The sequence below is a fragment of the Pyrgilauda ruficollis genome, unplaced genomic scaffold, assembly GCF_017590135.1.
Source record: "Pyrgilauda ruficollis isolate IOZ18807 unplaced genomic scaffold, ASM1759013v1 scaffold7, whole genome shotgun sequence".
NCBI classification, from domain to species: Eukaryota; Metazoa; Chordata; class Aves; order Passeriformes; family Passeridae; genus Pyrgilauda; species Pyrgilauda ruficollis.
The window spans coordinates 6,186,130-6,211,133 of NW_024528821.1; the positions used below are offsets into that span (position 1 = coordinate 6,186,130).

General features: G+C 43.6%; 1 protein-coding gene across 5 annotated transcripts in view; it reads left to right on the forward strand.

Moving 5' to 3' along the window:
- The window catches only part of MBNL3 (muscleblind like splicing regulator 3), a 91,526-nt gene extending 67,238 nt beyond the window's left edge, over positions 1–24,288 (forward strand). For 4 of the 5 annotated variants that reach the window (XM_041485033.1, XM_041485036.1, XM_041485032.1 and 1 more), the window contains 5 exons: positions 1,340–1,576; positions 9,108–9,258; positions 13,608–13,702; positions 15,123–15,196; positions 17,068–24,288. In XM_041485033.1, the coding sequence (XP_041340967.1) occupies positions 1,340–1,576; positions 9,108–9,258; positions 13,608–13,702; positions 15,123–15,179 (540 nt within the window). In that variant the 3' untranslated portion in view covers positions 15,180–15,196; positions 17,068–24,288. The remainder of the gene's footprint in view (positions 1–1,339; positions 1,577–9,107; positions 9,259–13,607; positions 13,703–15,122; positions 15,197–17,067) is intronic. The other variant, XR_005956617.1, reaches the window with a different exon arrangement.
- Positions 24,289–25,004: the final 716 nt, after the last annotated feature.

Below are 25,004 nucleotides of genomic sequence, written 5' to 3' on the forward strand. Positions count from 1 at the left end.
AGCACAGTACAGAGTTGAACTTGCAGCTTTCCTAGCACAGGGCTGCTGCTCTCTGCCAGAGCAGACGCTTTTGCAGGGCCTTTTTCCAAATCCTTGGAAATTAGGGAAAACTCACTCCTCTGGTATCAGTGGGTATTAGAGCGGGGTTAGGATTGGTTTTTTGTATGTGATCTGTCATGCTTTAAAAAACAGCAAGAAACCAAGTAGATGGTCAGCTCTTAAACTTTGTTGGGTGGGAGATGTTCTGGAGATAACAGATGTTTCCCTTTTCTAGAGGTGGGCTTATTGAGCTTTTACAGAAAGCTTTAAGCATTACACTGATGGGAGTGGAGAGTGTGTTGTTTTGGAAAGACGTCTCTCCCTCCCCAGCTGGCTGGACGTGCTGGGACTTAATGGTGGAGGAGTTGTAAATGTCTTTCAAACCCTAAGCAGAGACTGCAGGAGATAAGGGCTGAGGACCTGAATTCAGAGGCCCCTGCAGGTGTAAATTATAACACAGGAAGATAGCAGAGAAGGGTGTAATTTCAAAACACATTGTTTTGTGTTATGTACTTTATCTTGCCTTGCTGATGTCTCACCTTTCCCCACACTCAGTCTGATTGCACATTGGTACGTGAGCTACGCCACTTGCTATATTATTCAACAACTCCTCTCAGTTCCTCAGACAAGAAACCTTGCAGATTTTTTGTGAAACCTTTGCCTTTGATGCTTCAGTGGTCATAACTTATGAGGATCTGTGAGATCATAGTACGACTAGTAATTTTGGCAACACCTTCAAACACATTGCTGTGTAATCAAATGTGCTGTCACATAATGCCAGGGTCGGGGTTTTATTGTGAAGGGCAGAGAGACTATTTATGTGAAAGAGGCACCTCATGTTTAAGAAAAAGGACCTGTTGCAAATAGCAGTAGCATGTAACATTTAAAATTAAATGTCTTGTCTAGGAGTCTGCTCCATAACAAATACATAATCCAGGTGAGACACAAATGGCAGAGTCATTAACATTTAGGCTTTAGAGGCAGGGGAGGAGTTCTGAGCTGCAAAAGTTTTGTCAAAATTACATTGATTTTCTGGGGTCACTGTCCATTCTGCACAAATTCTGTATTTCACTTGCATTTGGTAATTGGCCTTATTAACATTGTGTTTTTTCACCCCCTGAAGCGGTTGTGAGTAGCACCAGTTGCCCCTGTGTCTGTTGATATATGTACTACCCCAGATGAGCATGGATTTAGAATATACACATGGTTTAATGTGGCCAACTGAACTGATTGTCTGTGTTGAAAATACTGAATGAAGGGTAACTTCATGTTCTGCTCAACAATGTGACTTTCTTTTAAGGTTTGTCGAGAGTTTCAGCGTGGAAATTGCACACGTGGTGAGAATGATTGCCGCTATGCTCACCCTATAGATATTGCAATGATAGACACAAATGAAAATACTGTTACAGTTTGCATGGATTACATCAAAGGTCGATGCTCTAGGGAGAAATGCAAGTACTTTCATCCCCCTGCACACCTGCAAGCCAAAATCAAGGCAGCTCAACACCAGGTGAACCAGACAGCTGCAGCTGCAATGGTAAGTAGAGCTCTTCTCAAGCTGCATTTCCATTGCTAAGAGATTCCACGTGTCATATGTGTCATTTGTGGAAAAGTAGAGAGCTTTGTAAATGGCTGACTAGAGAGCTGAGAGCATGTGCAAGATGCATCCCATTTCTTCATCCTGTCTCTGTGCTCACCACAGCATGAAGCCCTCAGTGGCACTGTACATCTCACCAGGTAGGGACATGGTGCCCAGCCCTGTCATTTGCTGACATGACGTGTGATGTGACATGAACGCAAGCGCAGCAGCACCCAATACCTTCCCTGGCTGAGTCATAGGGGTCAGTTCAGCTTCCTCAATACACAATATATCCTTTTCAGGGAGAACCTGGCCTGTTCTCTGCAAAAATCAGATGATACCAGTTCCCTGAGCTTAGCAAACTTCTGCCTGATACCTTTGCCAAGACTTAGGGAAATTACAAAACACAAAACAAGGGTGACTTCCTGACCTGTTTGATGCTTTGGATCTGGTAGAGATGGTCCCGCTTGCATTTTAAGTTGAATTGTGATTACTTATATCTACAGTTCTGAACATGAGTCAAGGAAGTCTCGACAGGTGACCCCTGGCTCATATAAATGTTTGCCATTCTGGCAATGTTTGGTTTAATGGGACCTGTTAATTCCGGAGATGAGAGAGCTGGGGAGGGAAGAAGAGGCCCAGGGGATCTTATCCATGTGCATAAATTCCTTATGTGGGAGGTAAAGAAGGTGAAGGGAAACTCTTCCCTGTGGTGCCCAGTGAAAAGATAAGAAGCAATGGGCACAAATTGAAATTCAGGACATTCCATTTAAACATAAGAAAACTTATTTACCAAAGAAAGATCTAACACTACAACAGGATTCTCCATCCTAGTAGATACTGAGAACCTGTGTCTGAACCTGAATGGAGTCTCAAGCAAGCTGCTTTAGTTGACCCTGCTTTGAGCAGGGTGCTGGTCTAGCTGATCTCTAGAAGTCCCTTCCATCTCCTTTAAGATTTCTTAAAATTTTTCTAATTAATACTAAAAAGGCTCTTGCTTCCTCTTTGATTTAGAATTAAGGCCACTAAAATTTTTCTAAATACATTTTTCTTTTTTTTTCTTAAGATAGTAAAGGAGGTTGCTCTTAATTCATAATGAAATTTAATGCAGAGCCAGGGCAGTTCTAGAAATTAAACAAGTGCCCTCCTTGTAGCATCAATATTACCTGGAATGTAATTTGAACAATTAATTTATACTGCAGTATTTATTTGTCCTGGAGAGTTTATTTATTAGTTTCTTACTGTTTTTATTGTTGAAATAAGAGTCCAGGTCTGTTGAAAAATAACCTTCTGAAATGAAACTCTTGTGTTCTTCACAATTGAATCTTTACTTTTTCACTAATTATCTAGGACACTGCTACTTTACCAAAGCCAATGCATGTTTTATTCATCCAGCTGGCTTCTCTTAAAAATGTAATTAACCCTATTTGTATGCTGTTAACGAGAACCTTTAAAATATTTATTGATGGCTTGTTGCATCACCCCTGCTACCAAAACAGCCTACATTATTCATTGGCTTTTCAAGGTTTGATGCATTTACTGTACCTGTTGAGGTGTAAGACTTTATTGAAGGGAAGAAAGGTGCTCCATTTTCTTGGAGGGAAAAACAGATACCAGGTTATGGGTCTATGTTCTAAAGCAAGTTCAGAATGACTACAAATCTAAATTCAGCATTTCTGAGGGAGCCAATCCTGCAGTTACTTGATGTGCACAAGTAGCAGCTTTACTCACTCCTGCTTGGCTGAAGTCAGTGCAGCACTGGATGAACTGGGTAAAGCTCTGTCCCCAGTTCAGGACAGCACTTAAGCATGTGCTTGAAGCTCCCTCCTTTTCCAGTGGTCCTTCCCCCTCCGTGAGTGCTCTGCTGGCCTCTGCATGGTGTGTAGCTGCAGCATGAGGGCTGGAGCCCAGCGCCAGTCCCTGTGCCGGTGCTGATCCCTGAGCGCTCCTGCCCTGCTGTGCCAGCCGATGTGACGGGGCTCCAAAGCACGTGTCCTGTGATGACATTTCTTTACTTTTAAAACTTACCGAGGCAAAATAACTGACTTGCCACTAGGCCAGGTAATTACCCAGCCACCCCATGTTGTGCATGCCTCGTCTTTTTAATATATTGTATAACGCGTTCACTTTTTAATTTTTTTTTTTCTCTTCGCCTTCCCAAATTGTTGCTCTCTTTTGACACACCTCTGCTTGCTGTTTTTGTTACTGTGCTTGATCCCCCTCCCCGGCCCATTGCCATCATGTGCTCGCTGCCTGCTAATTAAGACTCAGCCAGCTGTCAGATCACTGAAGCGACCGCTCGAGGCAACCTTTGACCTGGTACTTGGACCTTTCACCTTCTCGCTTTGCACGTAACCATCTTAATCTGCATGAAAGCCTTCTGCTCTTGGTCTGTGGTGTTAGTGCCTGGGGAGACTGCCCATCCCAGCCAGAAATGTTCAGTGTGCATTCAGACATGCCAATCCTGTGCCCCACGTACCATCCATTAACGTCTGAGCTTTGCCTCCTGAAGTCTAGATGTGTTTTGGAGACAGTGAATAATCTCGGGGGGGGGCAGCTCTGGCTTTTGAAGTGTTTTTCCAAACACTGGCAGCTTTGGAGTCACAAGATACAATGTTTGATGGAGAATTTAAGAATTTAGCTCATTAGGTCTGCAGTGTGCTCTAAATGCCAGAGGCTGGGTGGTTGCAGGACAGATCCAGTGACTTTCCTTTGTATTCCCAACCTCACAGCCTTGCCTGGCAGTGCCATGCTGGTAACTGCCCTGCGCAGGAGCATTCTATGTAATGAACACAACTGAGATTTAGGGGGAAGAGGGCTAAACAGCATCCTTGGGGATCTGTGCTGGGAACTGAAGCAGCTGCAGTGTGGGACTTGGCTCATGCATTGGGTAAGCTGGGGAGATGGCTGTCCCTTGAGCTGGCTCTGTCTGTGGTTCATTCCCCAGTGGGATAGTGTCAGCAAAGGGACCTCGCTCTGGGTGTCTTTTGCTTCAGTCTCAAGCATGGAATCTCCTCCCTGAGCTTCTGCCTAAAAGCTCTTCATATATGCTGTCCTTGGTTGTTTTTTGACTCTCAAATAATATGTTTTACTTGGCTTTATGATGCTCATAGTGAGGCAAAAGCCATCCTCACAGTGCTGTCAGTCCTGGCTCCTTCCTGTTTTCCCAAAGAATAAGGGATACAACACATTTTAAAAGAAAGAGCTCCTGTTGCCCAGCTATAGCAGGGAGAGGGAAGAGTGAACACACAGGAGCTGTGAAACCATCAAGCTGATGTTGCTTCTCATTCCCAGAGCTAGGGAGGAGAAGCTGATCTGCTCCCCTTCCTCTCCAAAGACTTATTTTTTAAGTAGTCAAGAGGCTTCCTTACCAGAGTTTTAGGCTGCAGCAGTAGGAAGCCTTGCTAGTGCCCAGCTTCTGGCAGCAGTGGTAGGATGATGCTGTGAATGACATTGCAGCCTCTCACTTGCTCTGCTCACGGCTGACACAGACACGGCCCCAGAGCCAGCACGGGCAGGACCTGCACAGCTGCCCTCTCCAAGAGCCACCACTGTGAGGAGACACGGTCTGGCAGAGAGTGGGAGAGCCCATAACTGCTCCCCCACTGAACAAACCCTCCAAGAGAAGCTGCTTGTTCAAGTCTGACACATGGAAAGGTTTGCAGCCTCTCGTTGGAATATGTCACCTCCTCTGAACCCTTCCTGAGTGATAGAGCATGTATGATCATGTATGAGGAAACTGCTCGCTTTGCTTCTGCTGCTTGCCAGGGGACAGGTGCTACCTCTGCCTCTCTCAGATAATTCTCTTTGTCATGCCTGGCAGCAGAGCCAGCCCCTCCTTGCTGAGTGCAGAAGGGTGAAAGTGTGATCTGGTCCCAGGAGATAGAGATCTGAGGGGAACTTTGAGGTGCAATTAAATTGTTTGTTGCAAAGATTTAATCCAGTTCTTGTCTTGCAAAAAATAACGAGAGGTTTGTTAACCAGCACGTGAGAAATTCTGACTTTAGCATGAAGTGTGTTTTTATCTGTCAGTCTTGCTGAAGAATTGCTTTCCATGCCATGCAGAGAAGTGGCACAAGCCTCTTTGTTCAGATGCTCATTCGAGCAGGAATGTGGCTTTCCCAGCCTAAAAATGGGAGGCTGCCTGGCATTTAATTAGTGGAATTTGTTAGTTTGGATCAGTGCAGGACTATCACATGGATACTGAACTGAATTAACCCTTTCACTGGTGCAGTTGGCCAGATCCTGTTGCAAATGTTGTCTACCCATGTGTGCACACAAACGCACAGGGAAAAAATAGTCAGGAAAAGTTACTGTCCAAGAGCTGCTGCTGTAGTTGTGGTGGTCAGAGCTTGTCCAGAGGGAAAGCACAAGCAGGTGGATGAGGTAAACTCATCAAGTTCTTTACTAGGAAGATTTAGTCTAATTCCTCTGCTGGAGTGTGACACTGGCTACAGAATTTGGTGGTGAGGAGTTTCTGTTGCCTTTTGTATATTCTGCTTGTGGGATTCTTCAGAACTGAGACATTGTGCAAGAAAGAAATGTTGTATCCCCACAAGCTGCTACAGTTCCTGCAGGTCCTGAGTGATACAAAAATTGTAGCCCGTGTCAAATGAGACACATTTGTTTCATCCCGTGTCCCTGCCAGCTTCCCCTGCAGAAGCTGTATGGGCCCAGCTTCATCATGTGCAATTTTAGATGCCTCTTCAAGGCATTGTAGATGGACCTTTCAGTGAGGATGTTCCTGAGGTTCTTACCTCAGCACACAGGCTGGAAAAGGGCTGAAGCCAGATTGTTCTGTCTCCTTGGGCCCGTCTACAACTTGGTATCAAAAACTAAAAAAAAAAAAAAAACCTAAAAAAAAAAAAATCAGTTGGCAACAGGAGGAGCACATCTTCCTGTATCCTGTGTGAACACTCCTGCAGCTGCTGGGGTGGAGGGGTGACCCACAGGGCTGGGTCAAACCAGAAGCAGATCAAGAGAGGTTCCTAGCTCCCCTGTCCACAGAGCCCACGTGGGAGAGCTGGACATCAGGTGGCACAGGAGCTGCTGCAGAGTGCTTGCTTCTTTAGAACACTCTGGAAATATTGCATTTGTTTGTTTTTCTCCACTGGGCTGCTGTTGAGAGAGCAACGGTGAGGCTGCCATAGTTCCTTTCTTTCCCTTGCTCCCAAGGAGCTGTAGCAGGTTAGGAGGGAGGGTGATGCTGGAGAGGTGATGGGATAGTCTGATGTGTCTTGACATCCCTGGGGCCTGATGGTGTCTGTATGCTCCCTCTGACTGCAGTGCTGGCCTTGGGAATTGTCCTGTGATGTGCTGGGACATGACAGCAAGGTCTCAAAGCCTTCAGCTGTTCTGCTTTTGGCACTGCCAGTGTGGGGTTTGGGGTGGTGACAGCCTTTGGCCAAGAAGCAGGGAGTCAAATGTCCATTATGTGCCTGGCACAATTGCTTTGCTATAATTAGTACATTCTTCTTCTGAGGCAGATTTTGGAAGTGTCTGAAAAGGATTATTTAGCAATTGAGTACCATAAGGAGCATGAGTTCAAGTAGCAAGTTCTTCAGTTGTTCTAGAGCTGTAAAACCTCTGTGATGTATCTGAAACTACTCCAGACTGTGTAAGCTGCAGATCTGTCCTGTGCCTGGAGGAACATTCATGTAGCCATCATTAAATAGACAAGTTGTAGATAACAGGCAGATTTAACACAGATACCAATGAAAGCTTTCTTAGAAATGAAAACTCATACATTATCCTAAAATATGGATCTTAAATAAAAGATTTTGGTGTCTGTGTCTGAGAATATTGTCCCATCTTTGACTGCGGTCTTTTGGTAGCAGCCAGAAGAAATCTGGGAAAATTCAATCCTAGTGCTGAGAGTGGATGCCCACTAGCATAGGCAAAGGATGTGTGCATGTCTGAGGGCAGTTTTGCAAATGCGATTTATTCTAATTTTCTTTTTTAATATTTAAACCACCCAAAAGCAACCATGTGAGCAGAGATAGGATGGAGTAATGTTTTGCTTGGAAGTATGTTGCTTAACATTTCTCAGATGAGCAGTCTCCTATAGCAAATTAAAGTGAAACCTGTTTCTAGATGGCGACAAACTGTTGCAAGCTTTCACTTACATTCTGTTGTGTGTTGATCTTCACAAGCTTTAAAAATCTCTTTACTTGTGTCCTTCCTTCCGAGTATTGTGTGTTTGTATCTTTAACCCTTCATCAGCCAAACCTTCTCCATTACCTGCCATTCATTTGTGAAATATTAAAATAAAAGTAGGAGTGATAACCCTGTTTTTCAGCCATTGCTTTGCTACATGATACAGACTAACAACTAGTCAGAAATGACCTGATTCTGCATGACTTCCACGTGCGTAAATCTCATTGACGTCAATGGGAGTGTTACGTGCTAAAGGACTGCGGGGCACAATTAAAAAGGACCCTTTTCTATCACAATGTGGAGGGAAAAAAATGTGGTTTCTTACTTGGGTACAATGAAAAGCTGTAAATCATTAGAAACATTCCTGTCTCTTAAGAACCTGACATACTACTTTGCTGTTGAGACATGCTTGGATGAATGATGAGTAACTCACTGAGAAAAGTTCCTGAGTTGGGCTAATGCTTTTTACCAAGTCTGATCATGAAACAGGTTTGACGGGCTGGAAGAAGCCCGGTGGTGTGATAGAATGAAAAGAAGGGATTTGTCAATGGCTTTTTCCACTGTTAATAATGAGTGAGCAGTATTTGACTGATGGAGGCCACCTTCTGTAAAGTGGGATCTGGTCCAAATCTGCTGGTGGTGGGCTGTGCCTCTGGTGTGAGCAGTGGAGAATCAGGCCTGGTCTTGACCATGTTGCTCAGCCTCTCTACTAACAAGTGGAAATGCATTTTACTGTGAATCTAATGTTATGTGTGTAATTGGCAACAGCTACAGCTTTACCATCTGGACACATGGGTTGGCTGCACAGTGTGCACGCTTCCACACATGCACACGTACATGTAGGCAGGTGTTGAACCAGAGACAAGCATCAGGTTTTTTTTCCATGGCATTTGTTGCTTATGCTAATCTTCTTAGGTTTTAAATAGCCATCTACTATATTTTTTCCTGTTTGTTTTGGGGTTTTTAATGCTTGTTGCCTGCAACTGCTCTTTGTAGCATCCTGTCCAGGTGATCACCTCTCCCCTTCCTTTTCCCAGTGCTTTTTTCTCCCTCTGTACCCAAGTCAGTCCTGCTGAAAAGCTCCTTAGCATCCCTCCTCTTTCTGGACTCTGCCCCTCCTCCTGGTGCATTTACTAACTGCTTACCTAGTGAAGCTGTTGTTTCACCTACTACTCGTACTGTGACTTAGCTGCTCTTCTCTTTCCTGTCTCGTTAAGTTGATAGAGTTGCAGGTGATTTGCAGCCAAGACCCTCTATTATTTATTGCATGCTTGACCTACACCTGGGCCCCTTTATTTACTCCACTTGTCTTTAATGACTCCCTTATCCACAGGCCCTGCCGCCTGGTGCACTTCAACCTTTACCAAAGAGGCCAGCACTTGAAAAAAACAATGGTGCCACCACAGTCTTTAACCCAAGCGTTTTCCACTACCAACAGGCTCTAGCCAACATGCAGTTACAACAGCCTACATTCATCCCTACAGGTAAGTGTCTCCTTGCTTTCCCTTCATCATGGTTGTTTATTTTATGACCTCGGTGTTCAGCTAATGAGCAGTTTTGTAAGAGTCTTTAGCAAAAGAATATTGGTGTATAGTTTCATGTTAAAAATGGATGAAAAATTAACATCTGTTGTTTGAGTTTTTTCCCTTCACCTACTACAATTTAGAGCTTTTTACATGTAAAGATCCTTCTTCACCCTTTTTGTGTGGTTTGGGGTTTTTTTTAAGCAGTCAAACTAAGAAAAATGTCTGCATGTTTCTTGAATTCATACTTTCTGTTTTTCCTCCTTATGGTTCAACTAGTTAATCCCAAATTAATTCTTTGACTCTTGCATAGTGCTCTTTTGGACTCATGTTAAAATGTCTGTAGACCTCTGTGCCTGCTCTCTTGAGGCTGTAGGCACCTCCCTGAGCTTGTATCTCACTGACCTACATATTGCAGCAGCTGTGATGTTTATAGAGGGAATGGTTTGTCTTTAGTAAATACAAATTATATAATCCTCTTTAAAGGCATATATTTCCCTCTTCCTTGTCTTTTGACCAGTACAATACCCTAAGCTTTTTAAAAGCAATTTAACTCCCAGCTTTTATTGTACCTTTCAGGTCTCAGAGTTAAATTGAAAGATGCAGTTCAGTAATTCTTATAGAACTGGAAATATTAATGTGGCAGATGTGACTGTCTTCTGACTGGCCAATTAACTGCAGCCAAATGAAAAACAAAACCTGCTTGGAGTGGAAAGTATTATAAGTGGCTGAATTAGACATATTACAGATAGCCCATATTTTAGTATCATTATTATCATTCAGCGTATCATAGGAAAATTAATGTCCTGTTTTGTTAATGTTTAATGCTGTATTTACTTGTCAGATGATACTTACAAAAATACAGAGTGTTTCTCTGGGCTGACCCCTGGAGGTGAACACACAGTGGACTTGCACCTTGGCACGGTTGTTCTTTGGAGTCAGGGGAAAAGCTTTAGAGACAATCTGGTCCTGAGGGCCAGGTGGAGTGTGGTCCAGGGAGCAGGGACCTAAACCCTGTGCTCATGTGGCCTCTCTGTTACGAGAGCCCTTGGAAACACTCAGAGCTCAGCAGCTACCAAGATGTTCTTCCAGGGAAGCGGGATCTCATGCGCAGAGGTGGAGCAGTAGCCTTTTACTTGTGCTCTGCAAAACATTGGAAAGGCTGGGCTGAGCTGACCTTACCACAGCTCTGCCAGGTGCCAAGTGAAATACTTCTTCAGGAAACACGGACACCTTGGGGAATGCCAAGTCCCCAGCTGGCTACACAGTGCTCTTCCTCAAGGTCGCAGTTGCCAAAGTTGACAGAAGGACAGGCGTTTCTGATGGAGCACCATAAATGAGCTGTGCCCAGCCCTCGCTGCGAGGGGAGCCGCGCTCACGGCAATGAAATTACACAGGGGCTGATGCATAACAGGGCTGCTTACTGGCACCTGCTCTGGCTGAAGACATTAATGCTGGGCAGAGCAGCACATTTCCAGTCAGAGGACAGGTCTGTGATGAATTTATGTTACAAATCAGGTTCCGGGCTCGGCCTTGGCAGTGCTCAGGAAGGCAAAGCGGAGAGGTGGCACGTCACAGCTCTCACTGTGGGGAGGGGAAGGGAGCTGTTGCTTTTCTTAGTATCTCCTGTTCAGTTGTTGAGAGATCAGCATCATGGGTTGCCATGGCAGGGGGGAGTCAGGCTGTCTCTTGAAAATGGCATCACCACTGCAATTTTTTCGAGTCCAGAAAAATAAATGCCTCTTTCAGCTTAAACCAGAGACTTTGAATCACAGTCCCTGGTTGCGGGAGTAAATTGCTTTTGGAAAGTCAATTTTGACATGAGTGGGACATTCTTCTAAGGGCAATTTGTTTTCTGTTGACACGATCAGAAAGAAATTACCATACCCAATACCCAATATATCCCAAAAAACCCTGATTTCTGGGATCAATCATATAATTTAATACCAAGGTGGGGGGAGTTTATTCTCTACTACCCAAGAATTAAAGAATTAATTTGGTTTGCTATGATCTCTTAAAACTGAGTTTAAACTATTGATGTACCAATATGCAGAATCTGGTTGCATGTGCTTAAATACTGAATGCTGCAAAGAGAATACCTGCTTTTTAGTTAAAATGATATCTAACACTGAAGCTTCACTAATGAAATATCCCTTTTGTTCATCTTTCCACGCTTCAATGCATGGTGTGCAGGGTCAGTTCTGTGCATGACACCCACTGCAAGCGTTGGTAGGTTTTTCTACACAAACTTCTCAACTTTTCCTAATCTGAAAGAGACTGCAAGTTAGTATGCATCAGTGAGAACCTGGGTGGCTGAGTGGTGTGACTGTCTATCTGCTGTCTTCTTTGAGGCTTAAATGGTTGTATCCCTTTTAATTTCTGTGCAGTGCAGTGTTTCATGTGACTTACAATAAGAGAATCCAAGGTGATGTGTTCCCACCCCTATTTAGTTCCGCTTCAGAGACAAGAATCTGTCACTTAAATGTCTTTACAACCCATTTAAGTAATCTGACACAAGGAAATAGAAGTGGGAGGATCCTGTTGGCTTCTTTTTGTTTTATTTTGTATCAAGCAACAGGCGGACTTAAGTTTGGATTTTTAGTTGTCCTTCTGAGGATATTTTAGGAGACTGGTTTAACAAGGTGCTAAGGAGGGACACATCTGGGGTCAGCCCCTCTGCCAGAGCAGGGTGCTGCTTGTACAGTGAGAGAGGCAGGGTTTGAACCATGGACTGGCTGGAGAGTCGTCTCTGTAGGGCAGTGTTAGGTGTGCAGGTACAGGAGATCGTAGGGAGTACCACTGCAGGTGCACGTGGGGTGCAGGGAGGCAGTGAGTACGTGCTCATTAGTGCTGCAGGGATCCACTCTGTTCAGGCTCAGCATCTGGGTCTTGATGAAACCTCTGCAGGCCTTTGAGGACCTTCCCCTCTTGTCTACAGCTGCTGGGCACAGCAGGGCGGGTGAAAGCTGAGCTTTCATCCTCTAGCCAAGGTTATGCAAGACTACCAGCATCCAGGTGTGTGCCTGCTTTAGCCAGAGGGAGAGAGGCAGGAGCCCTGGGTGGGGGTGCAAGGCTTTCCAAGAGCAGGTCTGGAAGCTCTGGCATGAATGGCTAAACACTCTGCTCTTGAACCTGCCTGTAGTACAGGGAGGACACATCGCTTGCATGACGGGGAGCTGAGTCCCTCAAATACACCTCTGCCTGTTGGAAACCCCAACCCACACGTTCCAACATCTCCTGGCCAGAGCGTGCCCAGCCACAGGCACACGCTCCATCCGTGCTGGGGCTGCCCGTGGCTGCTGGGGTGGAGGGGAAGGCAAGTCTGCTTCCCCACCACATGTTTGTGGGGATGGCTGGGCCTTCCTGTGGGCTCCTCGACCCCACAAACTCCCCGGGTTTGGGGGATGCCCATGTGTGCAGCAGAGCATCCCTTCCAGCACTGTGCTCTGTGGGACATGCAGGTTCAGGAGGCTGCCAAGCTCCCTGCTGCCGTGTTGTCCTTTTGGATGCTCTTCCTGCAAATTGTAGCTGTTCAGATGCATTTGTGTATTTTTCCCCTCTCTGTCCCTTCCCCTCTCCATCCCCCCACCCTGCAAGAGGGGAGTTTTGCCAAACCCTATAGAACGAGGGTGGAAAGGAAGCATGCTGAATTTGTACGGAGAGAGCTCAGTCTGCCAGCCGCTCGTTTGCCGTGCCTCCAGCTCTGTCCCGTGCCGAAACATTGTCCCTGCTAGAGAGAGGAGAGAAAACCTGGTGAAAGGGCTGCGGCAGCCGCTGCAAAGTGCATCATGTACCTCTGGTTGCTGGCGGGGACGGGGTGGGGAGGGAAGGGGACAAGCTTTCCCAGGCGGGCGGGAGGGTGCGCTTGCCAAAATGTCCCCACCCAAAGGAACGTGCACTGGCTGTGTCTAACTCCCCACGGGTGCGAGCTGACGTGGGCTTTTGCTAGCACACCCATCCTCTCCCCCCTTTGGAAATTTGGCCCTCGGAGTCTAATACATCATTGTTCTGCTTATAAATGTACTAAGTGTTGAGAATGTTTTGGTTTTTTCCTTAATTATAATTGTAATTGGCTTTTCCCCTTCTCTCTTGTTTATTTTTTTTCCCAACGCTGTCTTGCTTTGCACTGTGATTGCATGCTGCGCCCCGATGTGTCCTTCATGACGATGTCACATGGCTTGTTGCTGTGATTCCTGCCACGCCCCCAAATCCACCACATGTTGCCATGGTTACATAAAACCAACCAAACAAACAAAATATATATACGCTCCACCCTCCTGTATGTCGCTTCCATGGTTCCCTTCCGAAAGTGCCCATGATGCACGGTGCTACGCCCACCACTGTGTCTGCAGCAACAACTCCTGCCACCAGCGTCCCCTTCGCTGCAACAGCTACCGCCAATCAGGTTTGGCCCTTTCAATGGCTTTCTTTCACGTGTTCAGATCTCGAGGACCGGGCGAGGGCTGGATCCCGTGCGGGGTCGAGCGCCGTCCCGCCCGGCTCGGCGCAGGCTGGGGCGCGCAGAGGCAGCGTGTGCGTGTGTGTGTGAGGCTGGGGATCCGAGAGGGGCTGCTCCTGCCGCCTGCGGGATGGGCACACGCCCGGCCGGAGCGTAGGGATGGGCGATGGCAGGGGCACAGGCTCTCCTCCAAAAACACACCTCCCCCCGGGTCCTCAAAAAACGGGCGGTGAATCTCCCGAGTGTAGAGTCACGCAAGACCTGCAGCACTTCTGCTTTCAGTCTCAAGCAGAAATACCACCCCGAGCATCCTTCCCTGTGGTATTTTGGCTTGTTCTCTCTGGACTGGAAAGTGGAAGTGGAAATACAAAGTGGCCTCCCCCCACCTCAAATTTGGATTCTAAAAACTACCCAAAAATCCCCCAAAAACCAAAAATCGGGGTGAGATCATGAAGTGTAAAGTTTTTTTTATGCCGATAGCATGTCACCCATCCCTACAGAGAGGACTGTGGATGTGCAGTACGTGCCATTGTAGCACTGCCATAAGTGTACAGGATTCCATGCATGTCTGCCGAGCCATAATTCTCTCCAAAACTTTCCTTTGAAGATACTGAGTGTGATGGCTGCTTCTGCACCAGTCCTGAACTGTATATGCACAACCTGTCTTAGTGATGCGTCCTGATAATTTGGTGTGACACAACTTCTCCCAGTTAGACCAGAGACGTTTCAAACACTTTTTAAAAGATTTTTCCCCCAGGACTAACTTCAGCGTTTTTATTTGTCATGCTCTCAGATTTAGAGCTATTGCAAAGAAATCAGGGTGTCACTTTGCTCTGTAGGAGGCTGTTGTCCATTAAATGCCAGTAATATCTCTGGGGACATCCTCTAGGCTTTTGCTGGTGTGAGGTCATGAGGATTTCAGTAGGAGTTTTGCCTGCATAAGTCCTAGGCAGTGTTTACTGCTCGCAGTAGGAATTGGCAGTCTTTTTCTGTGCTTTGTTGTTATTTTCAGGTAGAGCAGGTCTTACTCAGACTTGTATTGGTCATGAGAGGAAAGCAGAAATTCCTGTGCAGCGTTGCTCTGTGGCTGTGTGAGTCCTGTTTAAGCCAGATAGTTTCAGGGCATTTCTGTTTTACTTGTAGTCTATGGAGTCAAAATCCCAGTACAGTCACCAGGTACTCCACAAGGCATCAGTAGTGGTGCAGCTACATTGTACTTAATGTGTAGCAAAATAAAGACTTGGGAGTGGATCCTGTTTTATAAGACACTGATGTACATATTAACCTGATGCTGAAGACAGAATGAGCAGCTCAATCTCAAGGCAATGTTTTAATGTGTTGTGTTCTTTGTTTTTTTTTGCTGTAGATATCCCAGTTATCAGTAGATGAACTGAGTAGCAGCATGTTTGTTTCACAGATGTAGAAGTTCCCGATAGAACAGTAAGTTCCTTTTTGGTATTTCTCTTTATGGTGAATTGTTTTGTACATGGGCAATGCATCCCCTAAACACGGGGCTGGCTCAGGCAGAGGGACTGAGCCCATGAGAACCCATTGGCCTCGTGCTCTTCCAAAGGAATTCAACAGGAATTCAGCTGCTGCAGCACAGACACGGACCAGCCCTGTGGTTTATGATGAGTTTCCTGTGTCTCAAGTGCCTGTGTTGTGGTGGTTGCAGCCTCCCTGTGCATCCCCCAGTCCCATGGCTCTGTTTGCAGGTTGTTCTTGCTCTGCACAGCTCCCAGCTGCCTGCAGATGCCTCAGGGATTTGCAGTGTTGATGGCAGAGACTGTTCAGATAATGAGTCAGCTGAAAAGGTGTAACTTCTCTTTTGCTGTTAGTGACATATTTTCTTTCCTGGAGTAAGCAGGATTGGGTCAGCAGCAGCTGCTGTGCATCTGCAAGGCTGGCTTGGTCTGGGCAGAGCTCTGCTGGTCAGCTGCAGAGAGGGCCTGGCTCGTGGTGGGTTGGAGACCAGAATGAATGTCATAAGCAACATAGTCTTCACCCCACCTGCAGATCCTGGGCTTCCCTAAGATGATAGTTTTCTCTGAGAGGAGTGATGGAGGAATTTGTCCTTGGAGTTAGAGTACTGTTTCACAGCCATAGCAGCAGTGTCATTTTTCCATTGCTTTTCTTTGTGAATTTTACCTGATGTTCATGAGCTAAAATCTCTGGGTAGTTTTAGTTCTTGTCTGTGTTTTTCTACCTCAAGAGAGTAAAGAGCAGTTCAGCCAATTCAACAAGCAGTTTTTCTCAAAGCAGCCGTTTAGTATACACAGATATGCAAACCCATTTCTTCCTTAGGTCACATATTACAGGCAAGTCCTTAAATACTGGAAATTAATTTGGCAAGCAATTCAGTAATGATATCTATTAGCAATCAACAGAAGCTACTTTCTCAGTGGTGGCCCTTATCTCTGCTGACCTTAATTAAATACCATATGTATACATGACCTGCTAACTGTGGCTGTGGACCCTGTTCATGAGGGGTGACACCAAGCTTGTCCACATTAGTGAAAATGTTCAGCTTAGACTGTTCCAAATGACAGACATGACATGTTAACCCATTTCCATAACATGTGTAAACCAGCCTGTTCCACCCAATAAGGAGATCATTTGATTGGAAGAGCTTCTTCTTGAAGTCTAAGATTGTTTTCAGCATTTTTTCAGGAGACTCCCTCAGTGGGACTTCGGTAACTGAAACCCTCACTGCTCTGACAGACGTTTTTCTTTTCCTCCATGGTTGAAGCAGTCCTGGTAGCCAGGCTGATTGGTCTAGCTCTGCAGGAGATAAGTTATTGGGTCCTTCAGTGGAGGATTTTCATGAGTACATCACAAAGAGGCAATTTGCTCCCAGAAAAGAGTCCCCTGAGCGCAGCTTTCTGTGTCAGTGTTTTATCTCTGGGCTCAGTTGCCTAAATCCTTAGGATCAGATTTAATGTGACTGTCTAAAGGAAACAAGAGCTAACACAGATCAGAGATTCATTTGGCCCTCTCCTTAGCCACCCTCTACTTGGCATCCCATCCAAAAATCAAGACTGTTATTTGTTCACCTCCCTCTTTCACTATTTGCCCTGTCATTGTGTGAAAGAGAGAGTCATAAGTCCAGATTTAAGAGGATGCCAAGTTTATTATTGGCAAATTCTCCCTACATCAGAAAATTAAAGGAATAAAATGTCTGTCTGCAACACACTAATGACAACTTTTTGGGCAACACATTGAGGATGTAAATGTATTAGGATGACTTTTAAAATATAGATGTATTAACTTCTCACTATTTCTTTGTTGTTGTTTTTTTCTTTCCCTTGCAGCAGACCATGTTGAATTTCTGAACAGTAAAATTATGGAGCACCAGGACTTCTTGGTGGGAAGCTGCGCATGGCCTTTCTGTATATATTCCCCTCTTCCCTCTATCATTCTCTACCACCTCTACAGTAAGCCTGTTGCAGCCTACATGTTAACCAAAAACTGATCAATGGGAATGTCAAAAAAAAAAAAAGAAAAAAAAAAGCACTATAGAAACAATTAACAAACAGCGCTCTGTTATATGAGATATACAAGTAGGAAATTATAATAGACTTTTATAACACATTACTTTAACACACTTAATCATTTTATGACTACCATCATGATAAGTGCATCTGCACAGCGGACTGTTGGTTTACTGTATACTATCGATGGATAAATGTTTGTCTTGTTTTTAAAGTGTTATCTTACTGTTTTGTTTACATCATAGTCTATTGATTTGTTTTAAAGTGTACATCATTATCAAGTATACTCAATACCATTTTTTCATTATTGTTATGTCTTAAGTTTTCATATACTGTAGGTTTTATGGGGTTTTGTTTGTTTTTTACTAAAAATGTTATTGTGGGAAACAGGAATTATGTGCTTGAAAAACACGACACAGAATGTTCTGCCCTTTGCTGGATTTTGCTGTTAATGTCAGCTGAAGTTGCTTATGTTAAATGCTCCTTTTATCATTTAAAACTTGCCTTCAGATAGTCTCCAAATTTTTAATACAAGTGATGTGAAAGGACAGCTATCATTTTAGTCCAGTTCAGGGTTCTTCTTTCAATACAATGAGCTGATTCTGGAAACTTTTGGAAAAAAAAAAGCCACAAAAGGCCACGCTCAGTAAGGGGACAGGAACAATTTGCTCAGACAGGGGTAAGCATCAAGGGATTTCTGCAGCTCTGTTGTCCATTGAAGTGCATTCTCAGCTGCAAACGGCGCACAATCTCTCTCGCTGTTCTCATGGTGCAGTCGAAACAAACAACAAAAAAACGGTGGTGGAGTGAGACAGCTTCAGTTGGGCAAAGCTCATGGCATTGGAGGGGAGCAGGTGCCAGCCGTTGGCTGGGGAGGGCCTGGGGCTGTGGCTCAGCCCAGGCTGGGTAGCACCGAGCCCTGGGGCTTGTCTCCACCAAGCATGCTGAAACATTTTGGCCTGAAATCTTATATGTGTCTCTTGTTGAAATTTTGTCAGCATGCCCCATTTATTTAATCACTATTTTCCATAAGTGGGTGATTATTTCCCCCATCCCCGTGATCTCTGGCCCTTTAAAGCAAACACAGCAGTAACAAAGCAGCAAAAAGCACAGCATAAGCTTTCTGCTGAAGATAAACATTTGTCTTAATGGAGTTCCTGTCAGTCAGTGGATTTATTTGGCACCTTCTACTTGATCAAGAGCAATGTTTGTTGCACAACAAGGGCTAGTTCTCAATACCTCCTTTTCATACGCACGAATAAAACCATTCCAGCCCGTGCACCCTGGACAGCCCTGCCTGTCGTTATGCTGCGTTGCTGAACAATCTGGCTGCAGAAATGCATTTTGGTTGAGGATACTGCCAAATTCATCCCTATCATAGCTCTACAGTATCATTGGCATTATGGAAGAGGTGGATTTGCTGCTGTAAATCCACAGACTCCATACAAGGAGAAAGAGAATCAAGCAAGAGGCCAGCTCACAGTGTTTGGAGGGGTGACCACCCCAAGCTCAGAGCGGTCCTGTAGAGTGCCAAATTCAGACAACCAGATTTTCATCTCTTTTCCCAGTTCCTTGGCCTTGGTTAGATATTCCTTGCCCCCCCTTTCTGCAGTATGAGCACAGACAGTTTGCTAGATGTGTATCTCCACGGGCCACGAGTGGTGGGGCACACCCAGGGCGCAGCCTGTGTGCCCCAGGGCTGGCTCTGACCATCTGCCCCTGGAGACTCACTCATAGCCCAAACCTTGGAGAGCCCAGCTCAAGAAGGCCTTGAGGAATCTTTTTGTTCAGTTCAGCAGACTTTGAACCAAACCCTGATAGAAAGGGGGAAAAAACCATCCCCCCCAAGACCTCCTTTGTGGACCCTGAGTTGTGACAGTCGCTTGTGTCCGTGGATGTTCCCCAGCCATCTGTGCTCACAAGCAGCAGGGTGAAATCAGTGACTCTCATTTGTATTGGCGACCACATACCTGTTCTTTTCACCACTGTGTTTCTGTTTCCCAAAACCATAACATTGTTAGTGGAAAAAGTGGATTTGAGTACTTCCTGTTTGAAATTATTTGTGTATCAAAAATGGGTTTTGCACAACCTGTGCCAGTGCCTCAACAAAGAACAGAGCTGATCTTCTTAAGCCAGAAAGGATGCATTCAAGCTTGTATGGCTTTATGAGTTCAAGGAGGTTGAAATTTTTTCAGTGCTAAATGGATTTTTGTATATCTTGAAACTTTGATGTAACCTCCTATTTTATTTATCGACTTAAACATCTGGCATAGATGTGCATAGAATGTAAACCTAGAATACAGCTGTTTTCATGTCACATTTAAAGCACTGAAAAAAAAAGGCGTTTAAGGATTATTTTTTATTAAAGAGGTCCAATGAGGGATGTTCAGGGTAGTTATATTAGGTGCCACAACAGTTTTTATATTGCTGGCAAATTTAGAGTTAATTTGTAAATGAGTTTAAGGAAAGAAAAGCTTGAAGCACTAAACTTCACCAAATTCAAAACAATCTCGGCAAAAATGCCATTTTGAGGTAGCACTATTTAAACTAGTTGTGCAATGACTTGCTCTAATTTTCTTTGTTCAAGAAAGAAAAGAAAAAAAAACCAGTCGCCAGACTATAAATTTCCTAAATAGACTATTACAAAGTCACCGAGCTAGTTAGTGACTCTAAACAAATGTCATAAAAGCATGAATATCATCCTTTATTTGACAAGAGATGTATGTAAGTTTGTTTAAATCAATATAATTTTAGTGACATTTTTATAAGCTTCCCACTTTCCATGAACCTATATTTTTTATTTATCCAAAGTTATTTCTCTTTGTCCATTTCTCTCAGCCTTATGCAAACAATATGCAAGAAATGCTGAAACTTGGATAAAACGGGTCATGCAGAGGGAAAATGAAAGCTGAGATTGATCATTTTCACGAAAAAAGGTTGTTAGTAGTTTCAATAAAAAGTACTACTACTAAACTGTAACATAAGCAGACAATAAAAGAGGGATTTAAAATAAAATGGATTCATAAAACTATTAAGATTATTTTTGTTAAATACAGTGTTTTTAGTAATTTGGAACATGATTTCACAATCAGCCGTGTTTTTTAGTTGGAAATTTTTAGCCGATGATTTTTGACTGTGTATTTTTGCATCGCAACGTTCTAGAAGCCGTTACCTCCCCGGGCAGCCCGCGCGGGTTCCCCACGCGCTGCTCCCGCTCGGCTCTCCCCGAGGGCTGGCCCGGGGTCCCGCTGCTCCTCCGCCGTCCCCTGCAGCGGGGACCCCGCGGAGCTGGCACCGGGGCCGGGCGGTGGCACAGGTGGCCGGAGCGGGACGTGCCGGCCTTGTCCCGGCCCGGCTGGGGCCGGCGCTGGCGCGGCAGGAGTAGCGCTAGGACACGCCGGGTACACAAGGATTGAGAAACTGGAGTCCTCGTTTTGTTTATCCCTTGTACATTTCACAGACATGAAAATTGAAAAAGGTGAAATTTATGAGGAAAATCTAATTTCCCATTCCTGTTGAATGGATTTAGTTTGATATTGACCTGATTTTACCATGTGCCTGTTGAAGGCCTTAGAGTATATACTGTATGTTAAAGACTGTAATAACTTTAAAAAAAAAAATAGTTGATAGCCTAATCCAAATGTAAATAGAGCTACAACTCATTGTTACTAGGCTACAACGCATTAATTCATGTCATATATTTTCATTTCTCTACCATTAGTTTTTAAGGTTTTCATTATTGCTTTTTTTGATATCTTTAGTAACTAATGAATTTAATTTTGAAGGAGAGTTAGAGAAAGTTTAAAATTTTTAATACATGTATTCAGCCCATTTAGTTATATTCTAAACCAACACTGAAGCATGGTAAGGTATAGAATACAGTCCATAACTAGTTTGTATAGTTTACAGTTTAAGAACAAAATTAACTTTGTATGTAACTCCTACAATGATAGATTCATTGTTAACTAATTATATTAAGTTGTTGTTGCTATGGCAACAAAACTACAACATGGCTACCTTTGTATACATTATTTGTGAAATTTTCACATGTAAATTAAAAGTGATGTGTAACAGTATGAGCTTGTTAAAGGTACAGTTCGATACTGTCAGATAAAGATATGATTGAATATTTTTAAAATCCCAAAGTCCCATGTGAACGCTGAATTTGTGTCTTTAAGGTCACTTTTTCAGTCAAGAAGTTTACAACACATGGATTTAGAGTCAGGTTTTATAGCTTGTAGAAATTGTTGTGTGGCAAGGGTTATTCCACAGTATTTTCACTTCGGAAACACAGCAGCCTGTATTTACAGCGTAGTGACCGGTCTTGCTTTCATTTCACATCCATTCACACGGTGGGAATTCAGAATTAATCAGTTTCAGTACTGTAGCTTTGCCTGCAATTTTCTTTTCTCCAGAAATTGAACACTCACACGATTACGTTACGATCAGGGCTAAATAATTAAGCATATAACTATTTTAATACTAATTTATATTAGCAAAAACTGTACATAAGAAAAAAAATATTGTGGAATGACCCCTTAACAGTGTTGAAGATACAAATATGCTGCAGTTAAACTGATTCAGTTAGTGTACGAATGTGTGAGACACACCTTTTTTGCACTTATGTACATAGTCCACGAAAGAAATCCTTGGAACTTATTTTGAATATAAAAAGTCTGTAATAATACAGGAAAAGTTTGTAAAAGAGATAGGTATTACTAAGGCTTTGAAAAGGAGGAGTTTTTTGCTATAAAACTTATCTGAAAGCATGATGTTGCTTTGCTGTTGTAAAAGCTTTGTAGTTTGCCATAGCTTATTATACAGCAGACTGATAACAGGTCAGCTCCAACCTGCAGCACAGAGAATGGGAAACGGTGTGGAATTAATTAGTAAGGTCACTAGCAAAGATTCAAATTACTTTTTTTAATCAGCCTACATTTTCAAACACACCCCAGGTCATGTTTCTGATAGGTTGTGTTCTCGGTGAATCCTATTAGGACTGGTAGGTCCATGGCAGCACACACACATTTTTCCTAGCACCTAATCCTATTTCTGTCTTGAAGTGTTTATCTGTGGGAGGTGACTGTCATTGTGGCGAGTGTTTTAAATCCCAGAGTGAATTTGAAATGTCACAACTTCTTGATTTATTTTTTTTTAACCTTTTGGGGCAAGGTAACAAAATGGAAGGAGCTGGTGAACCATAGATGGGCAGGGATGGGTTGGGATTGTCTGGGACCAGTTCTTTCTGCTGTGTGACAGCCATGGTGTGATTTGAGAGGCACATGGTGGTGCTGCTGGCACAGGGAGGTGGAGGCTGGTGGCAGTGTGGCCAGCTGGGTGCTCCAGGCTGGGACTAACAAACCCCTTTGAGCTGCCACCAAAGGAGAGCAGAGAGCAAAGCTGTGGCCCCTCGGTGAGCAGCCTCTTGTTCCTGTTTGTGTTGGTACTGTTGGGACTCTGCAGTGCTGGGGGATTTTGGAGCAGCTGAAGTGCCTGTGTTGACCCATTTATTTTTGATTAGAACCAGTTTCTGGTTTTGTTGCATTTTTTTTTAAGGTTCTTCTTTTTTTTCTTTTTTTTTTGTACAAAACCCAGCCCCAGTTCTGCCTCAGAAAAGTAACTGGTTTTGCCATGGGTCTGGTCCTGACTCGAGCAGTGAGGCAAGTGCCCCAGAGCAGAACTGGTGGGAGGTGGCATCCGATGTGACTGTCACCCTTTGCTGGATGCCCCAGGGCTGGGGGCTGAGCTGTTGCTGCCAAGCCCAAGAGCTGTTCCTTGGCCAGCATTCCCAACCCCTGGCAATGCCAGTGTGTGCCCAGCCAGCCCACTGCACCACGGGGCTGTGCAAGTGGTGGTTTGCTGAATTGGAACAGCCCCAGGGTCTTTAAAATGAGGAAAAATCAGATGTTGCTTCTCTCCGTGGTGTTATGTAATAACCTAGATTTTAATACGAAATAATCAGCTAGTTCAAGCCACCACACGATTATGGCTTCCCTTTGCCATCATCAGTTTCTATAATCAAGTTCTTTCTCATTTCTAGGATTATGAGAGAAAAATATTTTGCACTATGTGAAATGAATCATAGCTGGTCAAACTTTGTCGGGGTATGAGCATGATCACGACAACACTGCTAAAATCTTTGCTAGTGATCTTTACTGACATCTTCTATCATCAAAAATAACTCTATATGCCTCTCAAAGGAGATATTTAAACATGCAAAATAACACAACTGTTAAATAAAATGAAGTTATTTTTCCAAACACACAACAGAGAGAATTACCTGACACCGAATTACAAGGTTCCAGTTCTTTATTACTGTACACAGATGCTATTTGATAGTGGTGGAAGCCAAATGATTTTGTTGCCATGGCTTTTGTATCCTAGCAGATGAGGGGATGATAAGACCATTCTTAGATCGGATTATGGGAATTTTTTTTTTCTTTCCAATTAGCTTTGTTTTAGTTTTTTTCTTAGATCATGAAAATGAACCGACTCCTCACCCTTTATTACATCACCTGACAAAAGATCACTATTTTTTTTTATAAATAGAGAATTGTATTTTAGGCAATCACTAAAATCAAAGAGAGAATGTTCTCCTAAATTGTCAATTTTTAATTTAAATATATAAAAACATTTATACTGTACTGTGTAAAGTAGATCTTTGAAGCACATTCTTCTTTTCATAGGCATTTCTGGTAAAACAATGTAAGGGAAACATTAGATATCAATTTAATGGAATAGTTTAGAAAATATATACAAATGATTACACTTAGCCCTGTGGAATTGTAAGAAATTAAAATATCATTGGATCCAGACAGGCGTAGGTTAATGCAGTATTTCAGTTCCATAACAGGATAGTTCATTCCCTCAACTGCTACCAACAGGGTGTACGCTTTGAATTTTCTGTTTCTTTTTGCCACATTATATTGCTGTAGTGCTTGTACGTGCTTTAGAAATGTGCATAATGCTACTCATTTTAGTATGTTACTTCTATATTGTTATTGTTTATTTTTTGATCTTTTAATAAAGTGTATAAAATTCTTGGTTATGTTTTTTATGGATCCATATCTACACATTAATAGGAGTTTACTTTAAAAACTTTTCAAGTTCCAGTTTATTAGTCCCAAACTTCAAAGATTCTGATGTAAAAATAATGACTAATGAATTTGAATCAATGTTATATCTGAAGTGTAGATCAACAGAATAAATTTCTTTCCAGAAAATACCTTCAGTATTTTGAATTCTGTAGCCAGTGCCTCCTTTTTACTGGATGCATTTGGCCTATCATATTAAAGTTACTAACACAAGACAGACATTTGTATTTTAGAAAAATAAAAAGTAAAACTTTCCAGATGCTTCCTTTTGGTTTCTCTCGTGCCTTAGACCTTTGGAGACACATGTGATGTGGTCTGCTTGGCTTTTCATGTTTCCTTTCTGACCCTGTCTGTGATGCGATTGGAGAGGAGATCAGAGCTGTGCATTTGAAGATAACCACGGAGAATGAATCAACTCCCATCCAAAGGCCTGCAGCTTTTGTAGAACAGTGGTGTGTGTATTAATTTTTCTCTTTCAGCATTCGTGTCAGGTACCATTTTGAATGTCCCAGTGCAATAATACAACAGTGAGCTCCCCTTTGGCAGCAGCCTGCATTCCCCAGCTCTGTTCCAAGTGCCCAGCTCGTCCAGCCAGGCTCACACCTCCAGCCAGCACAAACTGGGGCTGCCTCTCACCGTGGTCTGGAGCCACCCTGGCTGAGC